We start from the raw sequence: 20,317 nt of genomic DNA, 5'->3' as shown, positions 1-20,317 counted from the left end.
TTATTTTGTATTTGTCCAGTTTATACTGTAAGGAAGACGAGACGATTAGGAAGTAGACTTGGTAGGTCAAAAAAACCTGTAGAAATAGCTAAATTTAGTGTGTTGATTAAATGTAATAAGCTTTTATTTTATTTTTATTTTTATTTTTAATAATTTTTTGAAAGATTTTATTTTTAGAGGGAGAGAGCTTTCATGGGTTGGGAAGGGCAGAGAGGGAGGGAGAGAGAGACACGGGGTTCATTCCCAAAACCCTGAGATCATGACCTGAGCCAGAATCTTGAGTTGGACGCTCAACTGACTGAGCCACCCAGGCACCCTTAAGATTTTATTTTTGAGTAATCTCTATACCCAGTGTAGGGCAGAGAGCGTGATTCTTGATCTTGGGGTAACGCGTTTCATTGGGTGTGGAGCCTACTTAATTAGAAACAAAAACGGGGGCGCCGGGGTGGCTCAATGGGTTAAAGCCTCTGCTTTTGGCTCAGGTCATGATCCCAGTGTCCTGGGATCGAGCCCCACATCGGGCTCTCTGCTCAGCAGGGAGCCTGCTTCCTCCTCTCTCTCTGTCTGCCTCTCTGCCTACTTGTGATCTCTGTCTGTCAAATAAATAAATAAATCTTTAAAAAAAAATAAAAAGAAGAAAAGAAACAAAAACAGGGGTGCCTGGGTGGCTCATTCGGTTAAGCATCTGCCTTCGTCTCAGGTCATGATTCCCGGGGTCCTGGAATCGAGTCCCACATCAGGTTTCTTGCTCAAGGGGGAGCAAATAAAACTACCAGAATTCTGAAGTTGTTAGTATAACGAATGGATGAGCATGAATTCAGGTGAACAGTGGTATCGTGATATGAAAATGTCTCTGTTGTCTCTTGGTAATACAGTTGTGGTTACTGCTTCCATTTGTTTGGCTTATTGTGATCATTTAACTTAGGAAATACCATGAGGAACTCATATTGTCGGCGCTCTTTCCTACTTGTCTGCTTCAGTGGTCTTGTCTTCACCCCCCCGCAACCACCCACAGGGTTGGGGGCGGGGGAGGCACACACTCCCTTATCCTGCCATTGTCTGCACCATATATGTCGCTCTACCCATTTATCCTACTTTTTATAATGTAATGCATTCATAAGAGTCCAAAATACAAACATGTGTGGCTTGCAGAATTCTTTCAAAGTGGACATCTGCATAAGCAACATCCAGCTCAAGAAACAGAACTTTCCTATGACCCCAAAGTCTCTTTTGTGCCCCTCCCAGTAACAGATGCTTCCCCCTGCCCCGCCCCATCATAGGCTCTAATCTGGCTTTTATGGCAGTCTCTTCTGTTATTTTTATTAATTTTATTTATTTGCTTGCTTGCTTGGTTTAGTGTTTGACAATGTAAGTTTCCATCCCTAAATATCAGAGTTGAGATTCCCTTTTTCCTCCTGGGATGGTGCTGGGTGAAACCTAACCCAGGACAAGGTCTTGCACTGTCCCCCTCCTCTGCTCCATCATCTGGCTGATGGTTGAGGGTAGCTGGAGAAAAACACCATCCTAGCTGTGTGTTTGCTTGCCTCTCAGACTTCTTATATTGAGGAATTTCAGATTTATACCAAAAAAAATTGAATTCTGATCTACATTTTTAACTGCATCAGTTAGTCCAGTTACCCTTAAGGTAAGTACTGATACTTCCTCTGATTCAAATCTGTGTCACTTTCTTTGGTTTTCTTTTACTTGAATAGATTTTCAAGCTTCTCATTTCTTGAAACATAGAAAGCCTAGTTTCGTAATCCCTGACTGATGTTAGAATATTGTGCAGCCTAATTTTTGCTGTCTGGGTGGGTTCTTTTAATGTTGGCATGTTTCTTCTGTATTTGGTTATCTTCGATTGTGTGCTGGTCATTGCCCCTGGAATTTTCTTTGCGGCGGGGGGGGGGGGTAAAGATTTTATTTGAATAAAAAGGAGGGAGAGCGAGAATGAGCAGTGGGGAGGTGCAGACTGGAGAGGGAGAAGCAGACTCCCTGCTGAGCAGGAAGCCCTGTGTGATGCTCCGTCCTAGTACCTGAGCTGAAGGCAGATACCCAACCGACTGAGCCACCCGGGTGTCCGTATCTGAGTATTTTTTTAAATTATTTTCAGCTAGGGTCGTCAGGTGGGTGTTAATCTGTGTTACTGAATCCCCCACTGAGCTGAAAGAATGCAGAGACTTTCTCCTTTTACTCAGCTGCTATAGCCCTGTGTTCCTAAAAGTGTGCAGCATGTTTGTTGAATGGGTGATTGGCTCTGCCTTGTGACTCACTTCTTGCAGTTTGAAGGAAGTTACAGTGATGAAATCGTCAAGGATATGTGCAAAGACTATTCTGCCAAAAAGGTAGTAATTATTGTTTAACTTTAATAAAAGCTACTGGTTTAAATGTCAAATATGGGAGTGGTTCGATGTATTATACCTTATGATATGTTCCAGAAGAACATTTAAGGATGTAGAAAGATGTTAATGATTTGTTAGCACCTGTGGGTTTCGGTATTAATAGTGCAATTAGTAGTGTTAATTTATTATTACAGTATTAATAGTGGTTACATCTGTATTGTAGGGTTGCTAATGAATTTATTTGGTTTCTGATTTTTAATGTGTAGAAGTGATGTTTTCCAGTACATATGTAATTTCCCCACTATAACTAGTTAAAAGATTTTTTTCAACTTGTATCTGAAAATGTCAGTATTCATTCATTTGCTGGTATCTTGATGTATGGGTAAAGTCTTCTCTTGCATAAACCACATGCATAATATATAGGCTGTGACTTGTTTTTGGTTATTTAAAGTGAAATGGGAATTTAAAAATACTTACAAAGAAATCTGAGTGCAGAATCATTCTAGATTTTTAATGTTATCTCTCCTGGTTGTTTCCAGTTACCTTGGCCTACACCTATTTTGACAGCAGTTTTTCTTAATGACTTACCTTCAGTTGTTCCTAAAACATTTTTCTTCTTCTTCTTCTTCTTCTTCTTCCTTTTTTTTTTTTTTAAATCAATAGCTTTTTAGTTTCACACTCCATCTGGTTAGTTTGTGTAAGTAATTTTGTGGCAAGAATAGGAACAGCATATAGCTCAGCTAGCTTGCAGAAGGGCAAGGCCTACAACAGAATAGCTTCGTAACCCTGACCAGGGTGCCCAGAATGTCAGAGCTTTCTTTCCATCTGTAAATTTTGCAGAAGAAATGGAGAGTTAATGCAGTGAGCTGCTTAAGATGTGTTTACATTACTCTGTAAAACTGAATTTTTTTAATCTTAGGTGTCACATTTTTGTTTTGTTGTAGGTGACATGTTTTGAATTTTCTCAGATGTGTAAACAATTTTAATCATTACAATTCAGACTCGGGATATAAGAAGAAATATATTCTTTCACTTTCTCCCTTTCTCTTTCTCCAGGTGGGTCCTATGTGTATGAACTCAGTGCAGTCCTTATACACAGAGGAGTGAGTGCATATTCTGGCCACTACATTGCCCATGTGAAAGATCCACAGTCCGGTGAATGGTATAAGTTTAATGATGAAGACATAGAAAAGATGGAGGGGAAGAAATTACAACTAGGGATTGAGGAAGATCTAGGTAAAACCTTTAAGTTGTGAGTGCCCTTTTAAAATATAAATTTTTTTTTTGTTTTAACTAGAAATCTTTGTGATAATCTTAAGGCCCAAGATTGGGTTCTGGATATTTGCATTTCTTAAACACACGTAAAGTCTCTGAACATCGTTTATTAGCAATGCCTGAATTTAAAAAAAAAAAAAAAATTTTGTTTTTCTCCCCCAGAGATGGTTTCTGTAATGGTTTCAGTGCAGTTTGAAGGCAAATATTCAATAACCAGTTTAATTTTGTGTAGTAACAGGGATGGAAAGGGGAGAGGATAGCAGATTATCAAGCTTAAACAGTACTGATGAACAATAGATTGAACATAGTAGAATTTGTAGCCCTTTTCTTTGGGTTAGGAGGGTCATTTTGGGGAAGTAGCTCTAGCAGGGCACCATTGCTCTTGAGAACAGTGCCTATCCTGTTGAGTGTCTTTTCCCATCCCTGGAATGTGAGCAGTACCTCTGAGGGGTGAGCTGCTTGTTTTGTAGCGATGAGGTCTGCCATCAGGAGTACTTGGCGAATAGCTGTTACCAAGTCCGTGTTCTTGGCCCAGAATACACACTTACTCCCACTTTCCGCAGAAGTGAATGGTTCTTCCAGTAGGAGCCATCTTGGCCGAACTTCTCATCACTTTATTATTGTGTTTGTCATTTTTGAGTGAGGTTTCTACTATGGGGTCTAAGTACGAGAAAAGGATTGTCCCCTGCCACTGTTCTTAATCAAATCCACTTTCTCAAGGTGTGAGGGAGGAGCATGGCCGTTCGAGTTGGCTTTTGGTGCATATAGGGAATCTTTCTGTGGATGTTAAGAGGAACCATGTTTTCATATTTTGTAGAGGGAGTTCCCATTTTTAAATCACATTTAGGGTATTATGCTAAGCAAAATAAGACAGTTATCCTATAGTCTCGGTGATACGTGGAATTTGAGAAATAAGACAGAATCATAGGGAAAGAGGAAAAAATGAAACAAATCAGAGAAGGAGAGAAACCTCTTAATCCTAGAGTTTGTCTCTTAATAAGAGACTCTTAATCTCAGAAAATCTCAGAAAACAAACTGAGGGTTGCTGGAGTGCAGGGGGATGGGAGGGAAGGGGCTCTTGGGTCATGGACAGTGGGGAGGGTGTGTGCTATGGTGAGCAGTGAATTGTGAAAGACTGATGACTCCCAGACCTGTCTCCTGAAACAAATAATATATGTTAATAATAAGAGAAAATAGAAAATACTACAAAAAATTAAATCACATTTCGATGTTTATAGATACTTAGCTATATTACTCTGACTTTAATACTGAGGTTCTTAACATTTGCTTCTATATATATGTGTGTCACACACACACATATATATAAAGATTTTATTTATTTATTTGACAGATCACAAGTAGGAAGCAGAGAGGGCGGGGGAAAGCAGGTCCCTGCTGAGCAGAGAGCCTGATGCAGGGCTTGATCCCAGGACCCTGAGACCATGACCCAAGCTGAAGGCAGTAGCTTAACTCACTGAGCCACCCAGGCGCCCCACTTACATATATATATATATATATTTTTTTTTTTTTTTCTTTTCTTTTTTTAATTATGAGAATCTTTCTGGGAACAAAACTGAGATATGGCTTTAACTGTTCTTAACTGAAGTTTATTTGATTCATCTTAATTTTATTCAGAATTGTAGGATTAAAAGCATTGCTAAAGCTGTTTTGTTTAGTATTCTCATATATAGATATTCCTAAATTGTTTTTTAAATGATAATTTTTTAAAAAGATTTTATTTATTTGACAGAGAGAGATCACAAGTAGGCAGAGAGAGAGGAAGGGAAGCAGGCTCCCTGCTGAGCAGAGAGCCCGATGCGGGGCTCGATCCCAGGACCCTGGGACCATGACCTGAGCTGAAGGCAGAGGCTTTAACCCACTAAGCCATCCAGGGACTCCTAAACAATAAATAAATTTTAAAATTCTAAAAACAGGGGTGCCTGGGTTAAAGTGCTGGGGCGGAGGGAGAGAATTCCAAGCAGGTTCTGTACGCAGCCCAGCACAGGGCTCCGTCTCAAAACCCTGAGAGTATGACCTGAACTGAAACCAAGAAGCAGTTTGCTTAACTGACTGAGACACCCAGGTATCCCTCCCTGAACACTTTTTTTTCCTTAAAAATTTTATTTATTTATTTATTTGACAGAGATCACAAGTAGGCAGAGAGGCAGACAGAGAGAGAAGGGGAAGCAGTCTCCCCGCTGAGCAGAGAACCTGATTTGGGGCTTGATCCCAGGACTCTGGTATCATGACCTGAGCCGAAGGCAGAGGCTTAACCCACTGAGCCACCCAGGCATCCCCTTCCCTGAGCATTTTAAAATCCAATATTTTTAAAAAAATATTTTATTTATTTGTTTGGCAGACAGAGATCACAAGTAGGCAGAGAGAGAGGAAGAGAAGCAGGCTCCCTGCTGAGCAGAGAGCCCGATGGGGGGGCTTGATCCCAGGACCCTGGGACCATGACCTGAGCCAAAGGCAGAGGCTTTAACCCACTGAGCAACCCAGGCACCCCAAAAATCCAATATTTTTTTTATCATGATTTTAAGTAGCTACAAATAATGTGATTTTTGACATAAATAGTGGAACTGTAACATCACTCTTTTAAGAGAGTCCAGATGAAATTAGTAACACAGTATCAACTTCTCAAAAGACACTTGTGGATGGGTCTTTAGAACAGGACATTTTTAACCCTTACTCTTTCTCCCACGCTAGTATTTATGTTATAACTGACTGTATGTGATTTTGTTCTAATGGACTATACTTAAGATCTCTATAACCATAAATCTCTAAATAATTCAAAAGTTCTTTTGGATTGAACTTTTAATTTTTTTTTTTAAAGGTTTTATTTATCTGACAGAGACACAGAAAGCAAGGGAACATAATTCGGTGGAATGGGAGTGGGAGAGAGAGAAGCAGGCTTCCTGCTGAACAGGGGATACGATGTAAGGTTCCATCCCAGGACCCTGGGATCATGACCTGAGCTAAAGGCAGATGCCCAACGACTGAGCCACCCAGGCACTCCTGCATTGAACTTTTTAAAAAAATTTTATAAATATCACCACATAATCGATCAATATCAGTATGTTAACAAATATCCGAATGGAACAAAGCCAAATTTTCTTGTAAACATCTCTTCTAATTACATGGCTAAAACTTTATTAATCTGTGGGGGAGACGTTCTATCTTTTTTTTTGGATCTGGGAAGATAACTGAGAAAGGAGAGGCAGAAACCACGAGTAGAACCATAGCATTGAGGTGGGTTGAGTTTAGAAAAGAACATAGGGAATTGAAGATCTGGTTGTTGATTTCCCCAGAACTAAGCCTCTTCACCCCCTGGAAGGTTACCCTGAGATACTCAGCACCATTTTGAAGATCATGTTCCTGTGATAAACTTGACCTGTAAAACACTTAATATTTCTACTTGCTACTGAATTCACAGCTAATCTTTATCTTTAGCATTTTATTTTATTTTAAGATTTTATTTATTTATTTGACAGAGAGAAATCACAAGTAGATTGGAGAGGCAGGCAGAGAGAGAGAGGGGGAAGCAGGCTCTCTGCTGAGCAGAGAGCCCGATGCGGGACTCGATCCCAGGACTCTGAGATCATGACCTGAGCCAAAGGCAGCGGCTTAACCCACTGAGCCACCCAGGCGCCCTATCTTTAGCATTTTAATGAACATACTATTTTGTTAAATTTTTGTTTTTTTTCCAGTTAACATCCAGGGTTATATTAGTTTAAGGTGCACAGTATAGCCTTTCAAAACTTGGCATCTAACACCCAGCTCTCCTCACACCAGTGAACTCCTCAACCCGCACCACCCATTTAACCCATCAGCCTGCCCTCTCCTCTCAGGGAGCCATCAGTTTGTGATAAAATAATCTGGATTTATTTTTAGAATCTGAGACCAACATTAAAATAAACTCATTGCAGTAACACCAGTTTTCTGCTTCTAGGTTTGTCTTTGTGAAAAGTACTTACCATCTTTTAAAAATGGAATGTGGCGCACAACGGGGGAGGGTAGTCAATGTGTCTGAATATTCAGACATCCAACGAGCATGCTGAATTTGTATTGCCTTTTAGTGTTTTTAAGTTTTTTAAAAGATTTTATTTATTTAACAGAGAGAAAGACAGTGAGAGAGGGAACACAAGCAAGGGGAGTGGGAGAGGGAGAAGGAGGCTTCCCGCTGAGCAGGGAGCCCGATGTGAGGCTTGATCCCAAGACCCTGAGCCCCCCCAGGCGCCCCTGCCTCTTAGTGTTTTAGATCTCTGTTACAGTACCTTAAGTGTGGGGGCGCCTGGTTGGATCAGTTAGTTGGGCATCTGACTCGTGATCTCAACTCAGGGTCATCAGTTAAAGTCCTGTGTTGGGCTCCACACTGGGTGTGGACCCACTTAAAAAATAAATTAAAAAATAATAAAAGAATAAGCATCTTAAATGTGTATTGTGGGAGTTGTGTTCTGTGGCCCTCCCCCTGTCCCTCTCCTGCAAAGCATGGACCAACAAAAGGCATTCTAATTTCGTTACCTTTCGTTTCTCCACCTCAGCAGAACCTTCTAAGTCCCAGACACGTAAACCCAAGTGTGGCAAAGGAACTCACTGCTCTCGAAATGCGTATATGTTGGTATATAGACTACAAACTCAAGAAAAACCCACCACAGCTATTCAGGTACCAGGTGAGCCATTTTCCAAGAATCCATAAGGCAAACACTAAAATATCATGCTTAGAGGTCAATGACAGGAAATTACTCCTTTTGTCAAGATGGGTTCGTTGCATATGGTAAATGTTGGTAAAAGTAGATATAGACACAGATTTGCTTTAAAGTAGTGAGTTTTGGGGCATCTGGGTAGCTCAGTTGGTTTAGCATCTGACTCCATTTCAGCTCGGGTCTTGATCTCAGGGTCATGAGGTGGAACCCCACGTAGGGCTCCATGCTCGCATGGAACCTACTTAATAAAAATAAAATATTGAGTTTTGGGGGCACCTGTCTGGCTTAGTTGATGTTGTGTTGTGGGTTTGAACCCTACGTTGGGTGTAGAGATTATTTAAATATTTGTTTATTTGAGATAGCATCACATGGGCCCCGGGGGGTGCCCACTCATGAAAGGGGGAAGGACAGGGGGAGAGAATCTTAAAGCAGACTCTACTGAGCAAGAAGGTCAGTCTCATAACCCATGAGGTCATGACCTAAGCTGAAACCAGGAGGCACACGCTTAACCATCTATGCCACCCAGGCACCCCAAGAATGAATTCTTTAAGAAAAAAAAGTGGTGAGTTTTCAAAACAAAGGAGCCTTTAACAGAGTGATTTCACTGACCCCTCCCCTCGCAAAGAAAAGCAAAAACAGTTTAAATTCTATAGATAAGCAAAGCATTATTTATTTATGAAAAGAATTTATTTATTTGACAGATCACAAGTAGGCAGAGAGGCAGGTGGGGGAGGAGGGGAAGCTGGCTCCCCGCTGAGCAGAGAGCCGATGCAGGGCTCTATACCAGGACCCTGAGATCATGAACTGAGCCAAAGGCAGAGAGAGGCCCAACCCACTGAGCCCCCCCAGGCACCCTGCAAAGCATGTATTTAAAGAGCTATTTAGTTTTACTTGGTTTAAATCAGCCATTATGATTTACTTGGTTTAATTTGTAAAGCATGCAAATATGTTTTAGCCACTTTTAATTAATTTTTATGGGTTTTTAAAAAGGAACAGTTGAAGGCTGCTTCGCTGACTCAGGTTGTAGGGCCTGCGACTCTTGATCTCAGGGTGGTGATTTTTTTTTTTTTTTTTAAAGATTTTATTTATTTATTTATTTCACAGACAGAGATCACAAGTAGGTGGAGAGGCAGGCAGAGAGAGAGGAGGAAGCAGGCTCCCCGCTGAGCAGAGAGACCAATGCGGGGCTCGATTCCAGGACCCTGGGATCATGACCTGAGCCGAAGGCATAGGATTTAACCCACTGAGACACCCAGGCGCCCCTCAGGGTGGTGATTTTGAGCGACATGTTGGGCATAGAGCCTACTTAATTAAAAAAAGAAGATGAAGAAGAGTTGCTACTGGCCCGAGGACTGTCCTCAGTTGTTATTTTACGTAATTCTGTCTGTGCTCTGTGGCATCCTCAGTTCCGAGTGGTACTTTCTGAGCCATTTGTTGGCTCCAGTTGGCTGGTGACGTGGAGAACCAGGTCGGGCATCAGCCAGTATTATTCTAGTGGCTCGTGGAAGTTTTACTTTCCCCTTCAGGGTGGACGTCTGTCCCAGGAAGGGAGACTCCAGGAGGAAATTGCCACCAGAATCCTAGCCAGTATTTGGTATAGTTCAGAGATCCGTGTGTTTCTTTGTCTTTGAAAACAGGAAAACCTAATTTTTTTCTGTTTTCTGTTTGGAAAGCCTTTCTTCAAGAGCTGGTAGATCGCGATAATTCCAAATTTGAGGAGTGGTGTATTGAAATGGCCGAGATGCGCAAGCAGAGCGTGGACAAAGGAAAAGCTAAACACGAAGAGGTTAAGGAGCTGTACCAAAGGTTACCTGCTGGAGCTGGTCTGTAAGATATTCTGGGACAGCACTGTTGCCATGATGTGCCTTGTCTCTTTCATGTTCGCAGATGTATATGAACAAACGTTCCCCCAACCCTTTCCTTTACCCTACTCGTGCCGCTGAAGCACTGCAGAATTACTGTGTAAACCAGCAACAGTGTGATGTGTAGCATTCCTTAGAATTTTCATTTATCATGTACTTTAAGAACGGGAAGCTCTTAATAAATTACAAGGTTTAGGTCAGTGCTCTGTGTATATATAAGTCTTACAGACGTTTTTGTTTTGTAAGATACTAATTTGTTCTTAACAAAAGATCTGATTGGATAACTATGGAAGCAACTGACTGTTGATTCCTTGCACGGTGTGTGCCCTGGCCATATTAACCGGCACTCTTTTCTATGAATACTATTTTTATGATACAGGTAGACTGATCTGAAATTTTAATATCAAATATTCTGCCAAGAATAGGAGAGCTTTCTGCTGACCCCTAATTTCTTAAGAATTATCCCACATGAGCCAGCTCATCCCTTTACTGTGTATGTTTAATGCAAGTTTACCTAGTGTAGTGCCTTAGAAAGAAAATCCCAACTTTTCCAGGCTACTGTGCCACCAGTAATGATACGCTATCTTTGTCGTTTCATAGACAGAATTCCCCATGCCCAGTTCCTGCATAAAGGAAAGGCAATTCAATCCTAATTTTAGAAAATAAATACTCAAGCATAATTGTATTTGTGGTTTTGTCTTTTTCATATCTTAATTTTCTATTACTGGTATAACTTTAAACAAAAGATGAATATAAATTGCTAAATTTGTAAGAATAGCTCTTAAAAGTTCTTTCTGAACTATATCTTACTTGATTCTGACCTTTCTTTGTAACCTGCTACTCTCACTCTGTCCCAAGGGTTGGGATGATTCTAAAGTGCTAGACTGACCTTATTTTACTGGAAATTATTTGGAAATGAATATGATTCAAATCTCTAAATTTATTCAAAAGAGTTGAGACCTAGAAATCTATTTTTGAACTGTATTCCCCAGTTTCCTGCTTTCACTGGACAAGAGACTGGGACTTACTGAATCTAAAGTAAAATGCCGTTTTTGAACCACTCTTTAAAACTGCTGCGTCACCCAAAGATTGGATGTGTCAGGTTAACACTTGTGCTTAATACTTGGGCTTCTCTTGGCTGTTTTCGTTTAGTCTAGAAGAACCTGTGCTTACGTTCTTAGAATATGGCTCTTTATCAGTACTTTTACAATTTATGAACTTTATGATTTTTTTTTCCCATTTGCAGTAAACATACATGGTAGAAAATCTATTTTGTGCTAAAATGTTGAAAAATCCCAAAGCAGATGACCATGGTTTTGTGCTGCCAATCCAAGTCTTTGCTAAGCATTTTCTGAATCCTACCTGTGTTTGCAAACCTACTTAAAGAAGAGTCACTTACCTAAAATACAAGCCTCATTGGAAACACAAACCCTTTGGCCCTTTTTATTAAAATAAATTACCTCTAAATAATCAAATTTTATCTCTAGGTGGAGTGTTCCAAATATTTTTGATGTCACAGTTTTTCCTGGCCTTTTTTTTTATATATAACTCCCTCAAAGAAAATGTCTAATGTTCAATCCAGCATTAAAAAAAAGGTTAGAAGTAACTTTTAACCAAAATGTACATTTTCTGTAGTAAATATTTTAACAAATGCTTTCCTGTTTGGCTAAATGCTGAGATTTTAAACACTGGTATCTCTACCTTGGCAAATAGAGGTCTCATTCCTTTTTGGGGTGAAAGTGTTGCTCAGGTGCTTTTCTGGATCACAAGTCATAAAGAACTTGCCATGAGTCTTTGTCTAGAGCGGAAGCATTTGTAGTTTAAAAACTTTATAGCAAATCTGCCTTAACCTTGAGACTTGAGCTCGACCCTGATCCCAGGGATACTCTTGGCAGAGATTGATACAGTTCTTTATAGTAACAGTGATTGAAAACGAGAGAAAGAGAGACCTATGACCGCAGTTCCTCTTCTCCCACAGGTCCTCCAGTATACTAAAACTGGCGCCCTGAATCTAGAAAATGGCCAGAATTAATAATACAGTATTACATCAGAATCCCTGGCCTGCTCTCTTCCTCCTCTTACTATAAAATCAGATATGATTTTTCTGATCTTAATATCTTACATTTAATTCATATGAAACTGCTCAAAACCAGAATATGCTTCACTTGGACATTTTCTGTGGGACTCTGGTAGGGGATCGGAGCACGGTGTCTTGAATAGACTGCCTTTGAGCCTCGTTGTTGTCGTACGGGTCAGGGGTATGGCCGCCCTGGACCTTGAATCCTGTCAGACAGCCCTTGGGCAGGTGTGCTTTGTGCACATGCAGTTTTCCTAGATTGCCGTTCTTGTGAGGGTGAGATCCTTACTGCATTCTTTTTTTTTTTTTTTTGATCCTTACTGCATTCTTAAGTTAGTCATAGCACGTGTCGTCTGCTCTTCTGGGAAATGAGAATACCTGCCAAATTATTCTGGAATGTGGCTCTGTGACAGAGTTGTGTTTTCCCTCCTTTGATGGCTTTTAGATCAATACAAATTTTAATCTATGTGACTGTATTTGGGAAAAGAAGAGATACGCTAAAACGTTCACTTTCCTTTCTTGGATAGAGATCATTTGTCTTTGCATTCTTAAGATACCCAGTGTACTCTGTCCCTGGCAGATGCAACGTGATAAATGGCAAATAAAATTGGGAGGGATTTTAAATTTAATGAATGGCACCATCATATATTGTAAAGTGCCACGACCATGTAATCTATACTGAATGTTAAGGTCTCCTCTTTATATATATTTTGTGAATGTATGATTAACTTTTCTATATCTCTTTTCTTCCAAAAAGCTCAAAATGCTTCACTTATCTTATCTTTTACATTCAACAACATCCCTGTGAGGTAGGTAGAAGGCAGGTATTATTACCTTCATTTTACAAATAAAAGACCTAAAGCATAGAGAGTTTAAGTGACTTGCTCAAGTTCAGTTCCTTGGTGGCAGAACTTGGATTAGACCTTGGTCTCAACTTGCAGTCATGAGCTCTTTCTCTGTAGTGGCATTAGGGATGACCAGTCAGAAGGCTCTTAGTTGACAATGTACAGTCTTAGCATAAATAAGGGATGTGACGATGCTGAGTTCTGTTTTTGTAAAAATTGAAACGTTTCAAACTAATCTGGAGATGGAAATTGGTTTTCTAGATCTGTAGTATAAAAGTGGTCAAAATGGGCTTTGAGTTGAATTGTCTATTCCCTCAGATCTCATCAGTAGTAGTACATAATACAAATACGTAAATTCAATCTCTGTATGTTTTCTTCTATGTTTTATGCTGGGACTCACTGGAGATCTTTGTAAGTAATCAAAGCTGGTCCTTTGTCTTTAATTTTGACTTTTAGGGAACTCATGGACTCAGTTTTCCCAAACGAAAATTCAGTTTGAGGTGGTTTGGTTTTATCTTAATTTTTGCAACTTCAAAATCAGTAACCAATTCAATTCTAGTGAACTTCATCCTGAAATTTGTTTAAAATAGCTTAGTTTTTTGAGATAATATAATAATGTAACAAATAGCTCATGATATGGTTTGGGGTGGGGAAATCAAGTACGTTATAATTGACAGTGTCCTCTTGGATGAAGAAAAATTCAGTGGTTGAAACAGGCTTTTATAAACCGTTAAAGCTGATGAGGTTAATCTCTAACTTAAAACTCAGATGTTTCATTTTCAGTTCCACATGTATATCACATATTGGTGAAAAGTGTTCATGAAAATCATTTATGAAATAAACATGATAGGGAATAAGGTTATGTGATTTATGAGCTGGCGTGGAGCATGGCTTTGTAGTTAACCATCCTGGGTGTCCTTATCAGAGCTCTGCTGTGCTGTCAAGCAAGACACTTCTCTCTGTGGATGCCTCTTTTGTAGAATGTGGTTAATAATACCAGCCGATCTCATAGGGCACTGTGCCAACTCGTCCCTATCGTGCACAGCTCCTTGAACCAGAAGAGGGGTAGTTAAATGGAGCTTTGTGTTGTGGTCCCCAAACATTTTCCCTGAACAGTGTTGCTTCTGATTCTGCTAACTTTGGACAGAGTTTGCATTGTCTTTTGAGGAATACAAATGTATCACTTAGTCAAAAAATGGTAAAAATACATAGACTCTTTCCTTTCTTCCTCAGAGCCCTATGAATTTGTCTCTCTCGAGTGGCTGCAGAAGTGGTTGGATGAATCAACACCCACCAAGCCTATCGATAATCACGCTTGCCTGTGTTCCCACGACAAGCTTCACCCTGACAAGATCTCAATTATGAAGAGAATATCGGAATACGCAGCTGACATTTTCTATAGTCGATACGGGGGAGGACCAAGACTCACTGGTAATTCAGGGTGTCTTCTCTGCTTACGAAGTAATTCATGAAGTCCTCACCCTATGGTGTCTGTGATCATCTGACTCAGACTGTGCCAGCCGGTCCGAATGTTCTGTATACTTTGCAGAAAGGATTGGCTAAAGATAGAAGTTATGTAGCAGTATACCTCACTTTTCATTGACAGAATTTCCTTCTTCTGAGAAAACCATCTGGTAGTATTTTGTTACTTTGTTCAGTACTCTTCAGGTACTTGAACTTTGGTCTGGTTGATTGCACATCTACTTAGATGGTTATTTAGCATGCGAATGGAAGCTGCTTGATTCTGCTGTGACTATAGAGCTGTATGTAACGACATAGTATCCGACATAGTATCCGTAGTCTGTTTGGTTCTGGTTGTCTCTCCTCAAAACATTTTATTTTTATCAGCAACATAAGCCCCACCTTCACCCTATAGGTGAGTCTACGAAAACGAAATTGCGTGATCACGCTCCCTCCTTTTCCTAAATTAAGTGCTCTTCTCTGAATGTGTACAACTTACTGCATAAAAACTGGTATTTAACTGTGTGGCCCAGGCCTTCTCTTGTACACATCTGGAGTTTTGCTTTCTAAATCTGTTTTTGATTCATGATCAGTGAACTGAGCAGTGATAAGCTCTTTCAGAGAATCACATCTCATAGAATTCCTACAACTGTGAGTTTTAAACTGGTCTTTGGTGGGTTTTTTTCCCCTTTAGTGTTCTGTGCTTTGAAGTGTCCCAATATTTCATACTCACAGGAAGCTCTCAATTAACGTTACATAGGTCCCAGAAATGTTGTCTCCCCCCAACTTAGAGCCTCAATTATTTAACTCTAGTCTCATAAAATATGTGTCTAAACCTTGTAGAATACTATACTTGATGGCATAGGCTATTTTAGCATATTACAACGTTTCAGCTCTCATGTTCTTTCTTTATGCCGATACGAGTTTTGCTGTCTTGAAATCTGTACCCCCTAAATAATTCAGGCCATAGATCAGCTTTCCCTATTGTCAAAACTTGTGACTTTGCTTTAGAATTCTGTGTCCTGTGAAGTCCTGACACTTTACCTGTGCGCAAACAGACTTCATTTGCTGTCCCTCTCTCCCACCTCTAGTGAAAGCCCTGTGTAAGGAGTGTGTGGTAGAACGCTGTCGTGTATTGCGTCTGAAGAGCCAACTGAATGAAGATTATAAAACCGTGAATAATCTGCTGAAGGCAACGGTCAAGGGGTATGTTGCACAGCGTATACTGTTGACGGTAAACCGAAATAGTTGTAAGAGGGAACAACCAAATGGCTTGTGACTTATAGACAATAGTAGTTAGGGTTTTTTGTTTTTTTGTTTTTTGTTTTTTGTTTTTTTTAAGATTTTATTTATTAATTTGACAGAGAGAAATCACAAGTAGATGGAGAGGCAGGCAGAGAGAGAGAGGGGGAAGCAGGCTCTCTGCTGAGCAGAGAGCCCGATGCAGGACTCGATCCCAGGACTCTGAGATCATGACCTGAGCCGAAGGCAGCGGCTTAACCCACTGAGCCACCCAGGCGCCCCAGTAGTTAGGGTTTTTGAAGAAAGAGGAGTAATGATGTGGATGACAGGGAGGTTAGACAATGCAGTGATCGCCACTGTGGCTGCGATGAACAAAGGTGAGTCACCCAGCCTTTGTGACTGTATTCCATTCATCAGAAAGGTAGAAGCAGAGGTACGGATCTGAGGTCCAACCAGACCAAGGCAGTGTGTTAGTGCGTGTTCAGGTGTGAAGGTGTCCCTCTAGAGAGGCCGGAGTGTATTAAATGGTACCCAGAGGAGCATCCTTGGCAGAAAAACCCAGCGCCACTCCCTAGCAGACCTCTGGACCCAGGAACCAATAAACTCAGGTGGCATTTATTAATGGCGCTTATTATGGCTAGGTTTAACTTATGTTCTATATTTTCCAAATAAAGAGTAACCTAGTTTGCAATTTTTGGTCATTCTCCAGATAGCCTCATGACTCCATGGATGTGTTGTATGTGAGGACCTGTATGTATGCTTGAAGGCTCGGCTGTATGTATTTTGGGGTAGTAGTCAAGGGAAAAAAGTAGCTCATTGGGTTGTGTTTGGTGTGAATGTAATTGAGGAAGCAGGTAAGACTTGGGATAGAAACAGAATCTGAGATACCTGCATTTCAGTAGTGAAGAGTGAAAATGGCCAAAACATGGGACTGGTTTAAAAATTGTGTGGATGGGGATGCCTGGGTGGCTCAGTCAGTTAAGCCGCTGCCTTTGGCTCCAGGTCATGATCCTAGAGTCCTGGGATCGAGTCCCGCATCAGGCTCCTTGCTCAGCAGGGAGCCTGCTTCTCTCTCTGCCTCTGCCTACTTGCGCTAGCTCTCTTCTCTCTCTGACAAATAAATAAATAAAATCTTTAAAAAGATGTGGATGGTAGCAAATTTCGAATGTTTGTAATTCATTTTCGTTCATGACCTTTACATGTAAAGGGGGGAGGGCATTAGGAAATGTTACTTGCATGATTTCACATGGTCTCTCTTCCGCAGCAGTGATGGATTTTGGGTAGGGAAATCCTCCCTGCGCAGTTGGCGTCAGCTCGCTCTTGAACAACTAGATGAACAAGACGGTGATGTAGACCAAAGCAATGGGAAAATGAACGGCAACACCTTGAACAAAGGTAACGTGAAAGTCTGTGTCGGTGGTCGTGTGGGCGGCACCGCAGAATTCCCACCTGTGCAATTTCAGAAGCCATTTTTATTAAACCAGAAGCACTCAAGTGTCTCAGAACAAATAAAAAGATTAAGTTATACTGAAGTTGAGCAAGGGCACAGCAGCGCACGCGAGGAGTTCTGTGTGCCCTGGCATCCTTTTTCCTCTTGGTCGCTCTAGTTAATCACAGGCAAAATTCTTTTTAATTCTGCTCCAGACTAAAATTTTTAAGAAAGGTGAGTCTGCTGCCAGTCGCATAGGATATTGTCAGCTCAGTATGTTTGGTTATAGATTATCTGCCCCACTTACAGGCTGCCTTTGGCAAATAAAGTGACCCTGTACTTCTGCATTTTTTCATCCAGGAGAGAAGGCAGCTTATGAATAGTATTTTCTTAATAAATTCTACTGAGTTTTCTGAAGCTATGCTTTCAAGTAGGAAATTATGTTAATATAGGTCAACCACTAAATTGAATTTTATTATCAGTGTTTTGTAAGATACAAGGGGAATTAAGGCTCTAAAAATTATTCGTAGGTTTAAATTGGAAGCTACTGGTTTGACCAGTGTGTTCAGGCACAGTTAGTGACCCTTAAGCAGTTGTCTCACCTCGTTCTCTTATCCAATTATTAGGATCACATACACAGATTTTTTAAAATTATCTTTTAATATTCGTAGCCTTTTTACTGAAATATTCTGAATTTCTGAATATTCTGGCTCTTCCCATATCACTACCTTTTAGTTTTTTGTATATTTTATTTTAATAAATGGACTAGGATTATTTTTTTGAAAGAAGTTAACACACAGTGTTCTATTATTGTCAGGTGTACAACACAGTAATTCAGCAACTCTTACTTTATAAAAAATAAAATCCTCAAAGCCGCTATTTGTTTCAGGCTGTGATTTTTAATGTTTTTGGATTCGACCTTTTTTGCAAACCCTGTTTTTAGTAGCATCATGTGACACTGTGTTAAATATTTACTTGGTGCTCTTTTAAACTTCTTTATGTGTTTGTGGTCTTTTTTTTTTTTTTTTTTAAGCTTTTAAGTAATCTCAGCACCTAACAGGGCTCAAAATCAAAACCCAGAGATCAAGTCACACACTCCCGCAACCGAGCCAGCCAGGCACCCGAGTGATTGTTCCTTTTAAGTAAAGTCAGGTGCCATAATAGGCAGTATCTTGATGTTGGCCTAGCTTAAAAATAGTTTTCATGTTGGTTTGAGAGTAATATGCTTCTCTTCTCCCCCTTCCTCCATTCAGAGATTTTAAGAGCTTGAAGCAGAGCAGAAGGTACAAAGTAAAATCTGGAAGCCCTTCTACAAATTTAATCACTATAAATGGGGTTTTCTTTTGTCTTTTAGTAATGGCAGTCCTGTAGGTGCAGTCGTGCATTTTCCTCTATTAGAATATATGGCTCTTCTTATTTAGTGGCTAAAGGAATCCATACATTATTGTATGGATGTATTCTATTTATTTAACTGTTTTTTATTTTTTTTCAGTTTTGTACAGTTAATATATAAGAACAGATAAAGTGAGCATCCTTACATATGCTTGTACCTACATCTTTGCATAAATTCCCAGAAATGGTTGGATCAGAGAATTATAACCATTTATAATAGCCATGTACTGATACGTATTGGTAAATTTTCTCCAGAAAGTATATATGGGCTTGTTTTTCCATGCTTTTATCAACATGAACAATAAACCTTTCACATGAGCTAATACTAGTCTGATACATGAAAAATGACTTAGCAGTGTCAGGGGTTTGCCTTTCAAAATTACCATCGAGATCAACCATGGTCCTTTATTTAAGAAGTTCTTGTTGTGTTTGTGATAGAGTGTCCTTCCTATGCCTGTTTTTTTACTGAGCTTTTTAATGGTTAGTAAATATTCTTTAAATGTCTTATGTACTTAAACTAAAACCCATGGATAACTATTCTAATCTCCTTAGACTTAAGACTTTTTATGTGACCGTGTAACTGGTATACACAACTACAAATTCACGGTGACACAGTGTAGACAGATAGGAAAAATGAATATTGGAAGAGAAATGGTAACGGGAAAAGCTCAGTTGTTAATATATATTTTTCATGTTAAAGGTTAAGTCCTTATTTCTCATTAGTCTTCTGAAGCTTTCTGTTCAACCCCTGAAAGAATAGGTGGGTGAAAATGACATGACATGTAGGTGATTAACTTGGTTTATGATCCTGTATTCTGAATAGCTTGACTCGAATTAATGGAAGGATATGTAAAGTATTTTTCAATTTGAAAAAAGGAACATTTTCTTGCATAATATAAATCTTGAAAAAACGAAAACTGCCATTCAGATATTTTTCTTTCCTTTTAAGGGTAAGAAATATAACACTTCCTAACAGTAGCAGGTAGGAATCACTTGGGTCTAATTTTCAGAATGTTTTAAGTTTTCTTTGTTCAAAATTGTGCCCAGTCATATCTCTCTGCTACTTTGAACTTCAAATATAACAGCCAGAGTGGTTATTATCTGTATTTCTTTTGATTAGATGAATCAAAAGAAGAAAGAAAAGAAGAGGAGGAGGAATTAAATTTTAATGAAGACATTCTTTGTCCACATGGTAAGCCAGAAGCATGCGTCTTCCCTTGCTTGTCTGATATTAGCATATCATAAATGTGTTCAGAGTTTTGCTGCATTTCTTAAGGGTTAGGCCCAGACATGGCAGTCAGGGTGGAGCACTGGCTTTCTAGCCTGCACTTGGTCATAAATGTTTCTTTTCTCTTACCCTGTTTAATGGTTAGCTTCTTGCTTCCTGTTTTCCCGCTAGTACCCCCTTATATCTTCTGCTCTTTCCTTGCAAGAAATTAAAAAAAAAAAAAAAAAAAAAAAAAAAGCAAAATAGGATTTTCCCATATTTAGAGAAGAAACTTTTTTGCCACTTGCCACATTGAAGGACTATCTGAGTTAAAAGGAAGAATTTCAGTTATGTCCCATGACTGTGAGTCTTTGCTCTACTTGAACATTTTCACAAGTGTTTATACATTTTAATATTATCAGGGCTATTTCTGGTTTCATTTCATTTTCATTTAATGACCAGCTGCCGTGTGCTGTGTACTC

General features: G+C 39.7%; 1 protein-coding gene across 8 annotated transcripts in view; it reads left to right on the top strand.

The window, feature by feature from the left end:
* Window positions 1-20,317, top strand: part of USP48 (ubiquitin specific peptidase 48) — a 95,770-nt gene that overhangs the window by 41,388 nt on the left and 34,065 nt on the right. The window contains exons 9-15 of one of the 8 annotated variants that reach the window (XM_082684579.1): window positions 3,396-3,575; window positions 8,159-8,287; window positions 9,994-10,143; window positions 14,338-14,535; window positions 15,657-15,771; window positions 17,075-17,202; window positions 19,749-19,820. In XM_082684579.1, coding sequence (XP_082540705.1) covers window positions 3,396-3,575; window positions 8,159-8,287; window positions 9,994-10,143; window positions 14,338-14,535; window positions 15,657-15,771; window positions 17,075-17,202; window positions 19,749-19,820 — 972 coding nt within the window. Of the gene's footprint in view, window positions 1-3,395; window positions 3,576-8,158; window positions 8,288-9,993; window positions 10,144-14,337; window positions 14,536-15,656; window positions 15,772-17,071; window positions 17,203-19,748; window positions 19,821-20,317 lie in introns of all 8 variants that reach the window. The other 7 variants (XM_082684578.1, XM_082684581.1, XM_082684580.1 and 4 more) reach the window with 7 other exon arrangements.

The sequence above is a fragment of the Mustela nivalis genome, assembly GCF_964662115.1.
Source record: "Mustela nivalis genome assembly, chromosome: 10".
Taxonomy (NCBI): domain Eukaryota; kingdom Metazoa; phylum Chordata; class Mammalia; order Carnivora; family Mustelidae; genus Mustela; species Mustela nivalis.
The sequence above is the reverse complement of the archived record's forward strand: the minus strand, read 5'-3'. Positions and strand labels throughout refer to the sequence as shown.